At 41.7% G+C, this 7171-nt stretch overlaps 1 protein-coding gene across 1 annotated transcript in view; it reads right to left on the reverse strand.

Annotated features, from left to right (window-relative positions):
• Positions 1 to 3100: 3100 nt before the first annotated feature.
• The window catches only part of SLC9C2 (solute carrier family 9, member C2 (putative)), a 95282-nt gene continuing 91211 nt past the window's right edge, over positions 3101 to 7171 (reverse strand). The window contains exons 24-26 of the mRNA XM_010850252.1: positions 6312 to 6497; positions 4570 to 4654; positions 3101 to 3156 (exon numbers count right to left, since the gene is read on the reverse strand). Of these exons, the coding sequence (XP_010848554.1) occupies positions 3101 to 3156; positions 4570 to 4654; positions 6312 to 6497 (327 nt within the window). The remainder of the gene's footprint in view (positions 3157 to 4569; positions 4655 to 6311; positions 6498 to 7171) is intronic.

Below are 7171 nucleotides of genomic sequence, written 5' to 3' on the forward strand. Positions count from 1 at the left end.
TTATTCTTCATGAAAAATACCCAGATTGTATTAAGGGTGGCAAGTTGAGGTGCCAGTTAAAATTCATCCTAAGATGATAGGTGGGTGTGGTCATGTGACTGTTGACCTGTGGTGGGGTCTCTTCCTGAAAGTGCCTTGCCTCACTGAAAAGCAAATGGGACGACTGAGTTACAGATGTCATTTTGTCACCCTGAGGATAAAAGTCACAGGCCAAGGATGAAAGACAGGGAATCTGAAAGGAAACCGGGTCTGTGATAACTTAGACAGCAGACAGTCGTGGCTGCAGACTGCTGTTCGGTGTGGCTGCACCTAACGTTTGTTGACACATAAGCGCTCCACGAGCCACTCTGAGAAATACTGCCCTGTTCTAGGTATCTGGAGGGGCTTGACTTTTTCTCTTGTGTTTTCTTCTATTCTTTCTTCTATTATGGTTTTCCCTGGAGTAGAGAATCGTGTATTCTTTTAAAATCTTGTTGAAATGAAAAGGAATAGTGGACCCTAAATATTAAACAATCATCATAAAATTCAATTTTATTTGACTTTTTTAAGTAAAATGAAAAGTGATATTAAATAGTTCTATGCAATGTAAGATTGTTAATTTCTCCTAAACTGCTTTTAATAACTATGGAACGTGGTTCCATTTTTCAGTATTTACTAGATTGAGGATTTACTAGATTTTACTCTGTAAAATGTTAGGGAGGCACTAGTTGTAGCAATAACACAAGTCAAAATTATAGTTCTTATGCTTTAGATAGTAGTGGGTTAATTGTACAATGCTTCTGATAACTTCTACTCTATCATAGGTTGCTCTCAGCTGGATGCAGGATTTCATTTGCTAAACCGTAAGTTTAAGGTATCTGAAGGATTTTGAACATCTCAAATATAAATGCAACTACTTAAAATTAGAGCTTTTGCAGCAGTCCATCAAAATTGTTTGTAAAATAAACGCAGAGGTAAATTGCTTTAGCAGTTTGTGAGTAAACTTGCCAGGTAATGTTTCAGCACTTGAGTCAGGATATTAGCTCCGTCTCTAAACTGACTCCACGAATCATGTAAGCGCCATTAAAGTCCTTTTCTAAAATGGGATCCAGTTTCCAACTATAAAAGAAAGTCAAAAGTAAAATATGAGACTATGAGCATTTCAGAAAAAAAGAAAAACAGTAAGTGCAATCGGAAAACCTACTGAAAAGTTTCCATTTAATTATCTGGAACACTCCCTTTAGAAGAGCTTACATATTAAAGACTTTGAGTAATTAAGTAGGTGTGCATCGCTATCCCAACAAGCATTATCTTGTAAAGAGATACATTCACTTAGTTAGAGTAGTGTATCAAAGTTCACTTAAAGAGAAATGTGAGGAGAGCTGAATTCCTGTTAACTTTGTGACTGATTGCAAGGTAAACTGGAAACTTTTCTCCTAAATTGTAATGAGAATTTTTTAAATAAGGGGACCTGGAAGAGACTGGAAAGCGACAAGCCAAATTGCTAGATGCCTAATGAGGTGTCACATTTGTGAAATAGATCCCTTTAAGAAAGACAGAGGATGACCTAGGAAGACTGCCTACAAGGAATTCAGTTGCTTTGTTTAGAGGAACCAATAACCATCAGTTTGGTCAATGCAACTTTCCTTTCCCCAACAGACACACTGCAGACCACCCTGATTGTCATAAATGATAGTCATAGGCCCAGAATTTCTATTAAAAGTTTCTTAGGGTGGTGATCTGGTTGGGGGTGTGATCGTCAAGGGACTTATGAAGCTGCATTTCCACAGCACATCATTTTTTCATAGAAGACATGTTTTTTTGGAGTGACTTGGCAACTGCGGGAGGGAGGGTGCTAAAGGCTCCTGAAGCCCATTCTTGGCACCACTGTTGTTGCTACATGGCCCACTCCTGCGTTTGCCCACCGTCCTGTTGCTCTGTCATAGTTGTCTTCTCCAATCCACCCCGCTCAGCAGTGGGCTCTGGCCCAAGTGAACTCTCTTAGGGGCCCTCACAGAGATCCCTTGAGTAACAAGCTTTGCCGGCTACCCTGCTCCCCACCAGACTTGCCTCCATATTGTCCTTGCCCAGTGTGACCAGCCCTCTCCCTCCCTAACTCTAGGCACAGTTTCCAGCACTTCTCAGACTTTTCTAAATTAGTTCTGATTGATGAGGACACTAGGAAAAAATGTCATCAGGGCAACACCTAAGTGACTCTCCCTAATAAAATATTTGGAGGCCTCTTGTTTTATCTTAAATTCATGCAAATTTGTCATCCTACTCCATAGTATGTTTATTTCAATATACATTTTAAATAACCTAATAGTAAAATGAGTTAATGTCTCCCTTTGAAAGATTGTCAAATAAAATTGAAACCCTAGGAAAATGCCCATGATCAACCTGTGCTCTATACACCCACACCAGAGACCTACAGATCCATGGGAATACACACTCCAGAGAGAAACATCCATAATTAAATGCTAGTGTCTCACTGTATGATGGATGGGCCTCCTCATCCCTGATCCCAGATCCCTGATCCCTACTTTAAACTAAATATCAGGGGAGGACTTCCCCGGTGGTTAAGAATTTGCCTGCCAATGATCCCTGAGTTCAGGAAGATTCCACATGCCAAGGGACAACTAAGCCTGTGTGCCACAACTACGTGAGCCTGCGTTCTAGAGCGTAGGAGCTGCAACCATTGAAGCCTGCATGCCTGGCACCTGGGCTCTGCAACAAGAGAAGCCACTGCAATGAGAAGCCCGCACACCACAATGACAGTAGTCCCTGCTTGCCAGAACTTGAGAAAGGTCACAGATAGCAATGAAGACCTAGTGCAGCCAGAATTAATTTTTTTAAAGTAAATAAATAACAGGGAAGGGAATTAGGAGGGGAAAAATTGGGAGAGGGAATCATGGCAAAATTACGATTTTCAAAAATATTCTATAATTTTAACTGTTAAGTAATTCAGGTGAACTCTAATCCCAATTTTCCCGTATTAAAGTGTTGCCACTAAGAGTTTTTTTTCTCGCCACCTACATGTTGCTACTTGACTTCACAATTTATTTTCACTGTGTAGTTTAATAGTCACAATAAGAAAAATCCAAAGTGTCAAGTTAATTACCTAATCTTTTTTCTTCCACTGGTAGTTTCTCTTAGTCATTCCAAGACCAGTGTTGCCTGAGCCAATTCAAAATAAACGCATAAAAGAGAAAAATTACATTAGGAATTTCAGAGTACTGGTAGCAAGAGGATATTCTGAAATCTCAGTTTACTTCCTCCCTGTAAGTCTCCCCATTCAAATGGGCTTTTTACATTTTTCCCTCAAGGAGATTTGTGATCTAGGCTCCCAAAAATCCAATACAAGGGCTGGCAAATCCAAATGAGAACAGGCAGGTCACACAGACCGCGTGGTTTGGATATAACACAAGAGGGAGGGTGTGGACTGTGGCAAACCACAGAGCACCTGCTTCCTGTGTAGGAGCCAGTGATGCTCAGCTCTATCTGGTTGTTGCCACACATAAATAAAAGGACTGAGTGTTCAAAGACTTTCCAATTTTTTTTTTTAAGAAAAGCTCAAAATTTGTATTTTTTTAAATGTGAAATTTCTGGATGTTTATACTTCACAATTTTAAAAGAAAACACAGATGTAAGCCAAATACAGTGTACTGGCTGGATCAAGTCCATGGGACTGCCACTTGTGACTTTCATCCCAGACTCATTGGGGAATGCAGATAATATATTTCCCTCACTCTAAAAGTTCCGCCAACTCAATAGCCCTCGGGGTGCCCTATGGGGGCTGACACTAGACCCTGAGCTCCCAGCCTTGCCATATACTCCTGTGCTCCAGGAGTGCTGTGAAAGCAGCAGAGCAGCAGACCTAAAGACACTGTGAAGGCTAAATTAGAGGAGCAAATCAAGGATGGTTGTGTTTTCAAGCTGAAGTAGCTGGGGAAATGGTGACCCTGGGCTTGGTAAGGCAGGATGCTAAGCACTGAACGAAAGATCTTGAATGCATTTTCCCTACAGCAAGGCCTTCCTAGAAAGTCTTCTTTACAGAATGCTTAGCACCATGATATAAGCAAATGGGCACTCATATGCACTTAGTGACAATAATTCTGTAGTGACTATCAAAGTCACCTCAGAGCAAGTCATCTGAGTTTTGGTTGTGACCATGGCTTGGACTATTCCATGAGCATGGGTTAGAGTCTATATTCTCTTTGGTCATTGAGAGAAAACCGGATCCCACACCTGGGCCTGCTGTGTGAGTCTATTCCCCCACCCCCACTCCTGCTCTGTCTCCCAGCAGCACTATGGGGCTCCAGCCTATAGGATCAGAGTAAAGGTAGCAGCTGCTACCCCCAACAGGGTTGTGGAAGGAGACACACGAGAGAGTCAGAGCCACCTGGACTTCAGTGTCTGAAAGTCTCTGAAATGTGACCTCCCAGAAGCAGTGTGGCAGCCAGGATGGAGAATGGAGACAGATGACAAACGCACACAGCGCCCTCAAATCATTTTTTAGAATACAATGAAGCTCACGTATCAAAATTCTTTCTCAGTGGTTTGCCTACCACTAAAGAGCTACCCCCTTACCCATGACCTTGGCATTGCCATCATTTTTGTCAGGCGCAGGTGCTTGGATAACCAACAGCTTGCTTAAATCTGAAGTTCCCTGCACCTAAAGGAGAAAAGTCAAAATCAGTCAAAAGAGCATTCTCTGACCTCTAAACTGGCTGCCTCCTAGCCTTTCCAAAGAATATAAAAAAACAAGCCAAAACATAGAACTAACCTCCAACCTAAGCTCTATCTTTTTCATTTCAAATCCTTTCTTACCTTGTTTCAAAGAGTCTTGGATAGGTGGGGGATGGGTAGGTGGATGGATGGAAGGATGGAAGAACAGATGAATGAATGGATTCTTACATGGCTTACTATGTGAAAAAGTAAGTGATCAAAAATGTAAAATAATTTTAAGAAGTCTTGGACCAGAAAATTATCTTTTGCATTTTTATAAATATCAGAAATGAAGTTTCTACACCTTACTTGTAACCAATTTGGAAAATGGAATCCCCAGCATCCACTGAGTTACTTTTATTCCAACATTGACATTCAAGGGCTCAGGCCCTAGCCTTCCCAGATAGGAAAAAAATAAGCGTTTTTCCCTGAGCTTTTGCCCAACGGCCACAAAATCTGCCCTCCCAGAATGCAAGCAGCATACGTAAGTCACATATAACTATCATTTCTAGATATTACCACATTTTATCCCATTTAATCCCCACAAGAACCTTATGAGATGGCTGCTGCTATTATCCTCATCTTAGTAAGAGGAACCTGAGGGTCAGAAGGCATCTTTCTAGGTGCCTAGCCTCACACACCTCGTGGGCACAGGCATCAGGTCTTAAATCCAAGTATGCCTGCCTCCAAACTCTGGTGTCTTAACAAAACTATGGGGATTGCTCCCGTGGTCCCCTACCCCTTATTTCAAAGTTAAAGTGATTTTTCACTTCCTATTAAAAAAAAAATTGTAATTACCTTCACCTTTTGAACTGTTGAGGGGTTGACAAAATAAGTGTGTTAGGAAAGTGGCAAATGCACTCTTTAGGAGCTTAACCAACTTTTCTAGGACTCGAGTTTTCATTAAATTAACGACCTTTCTCAGCCTGAACAAGCAGAAAGGGTCTCTCCCCAAGAGGAGAAACTTGTTACCAAAATAAAGAGATGTTAACTCTTCTCACAGCCTTTTAGTCCTCCTCATACTTAGGCTCTGTCCTCACATCACTGTGAGGTCTAACAGCAAGTGGCTTCACCCATTAGGGACCTGGCTTCTATTCTTCCCATTCCCTGTTACTTTCCCCTTCCTTAGAGGCATGGAATGATGGGGTTTAGGGTCCTCTATTGAGTTGTGCCCCTAGGCCCTAATGTGGCAACAAAGTGACATGACCCTGACGCATCTCCCTTCTTATCGACCAGTGCAGATACTTCCAGAACCATCCTAGCAAGCAGTGTCACTGCCTTGCACACAAACTAGGAAAAATGCTCCCCATCCTTCTCTAGGGAGGCACAGCCCATGCCAGGGCAAAGAGCTTGGCAAGCAGAGAGTAGGCAGATTCCTGCCCCACTGGACCCTCAGGTACACTCTCATGCAGGGCACAACTTGCACAACACAGCACCCAAGCCCTGGGGACATTTTGACTGTTTTGTTAAGGGCACATGAGAATTATAGGGTCTTTCTAGGTTTAGAGAAACCTAAATTTCTTTAAGGTGGTTAGTTGAGTTTTTAAAGTCACTTATGGGGCACCAGGAAAAGCAGAAGACTCTTAAGAAATGACCCTCCTTACCTGTTCACAGGTTTTAGGTAAAATGCAAGGTGCAAAATATGGTACCTCCGTCTTGGTATCAATAACACTGCCATACACAAGAATAACAAATTTCATGTTCACGTTATCAATAATCATTTCATTATAGCTTGATAAAGTCTCCACATATGCATGATTGAGCATCACACACTTCTGAAACTTTAGGTCCTACAATAAAATTAGATTTTTTTCTATAAATCATATAAAATAACACATGATATCAAGAAGAAGGCATATTCCACATGGAAAGATGTTCAACATTGTTAATCATCAGGGAAATGAGAATGGCTATCATCAAAAAGACAAGTAACAAGTATTGGCAAGGATGTAGAGAAAAGGGGGAATCTTTTGTGGACTGTAAACTGGTGCAGCCACTATGTAAAATAGGAAGTTCCTCAAAAAATTAAAAATTAAACTACCATATGATCTACAGTCTCACTCCTGGGCATATATCCAGAGAAAAGATACATGCATCCCAATGTTCACTGGACCATTATTCACAATAGCCAAGGCATGGAAACAACCTAAATGTCCAACAACAGAGAAATAGATAGAGAAGATGTGGTACATATATCAGATCAGATTAGATCATTGGCTCAGTCATGTCGGACTCTTCGCGACCCCATGAATCGCAGCATGCCAGGCCTCCCTGTCCATCACCAACTCCCAGAGTTCACTCAGACTCACGTCCATCGAGTCAGTGATGCCATCCAGCCATCTCATCCTCTGTCGTCCCCTTCTCCTCTTGCCCCCAATCCCTCCCAACATCAGAGTCTTTTCCAATGAGTCAACTCTTCACGTGAGGTGGCCAAAGTACTGGAGTTTCAGCTTTAGCATCAGTC

Source organism: Bison bison, unplaced genomic scaffold (genome assembly GCF_000754665.1).
Source record: "Bison bison bison isolate TAMUID 2011002044 unplaced genomic scaffold, Bison_UMD1.0 scf7180017864289, whole genome shotgun sequence".
NCBI classification, from domain to species: domain Eukaryota; kingdom Metazoa; phylum Chordata; class Mammalia; order Artiodactyla; family Bovidae; genus Bison; species Bison bison.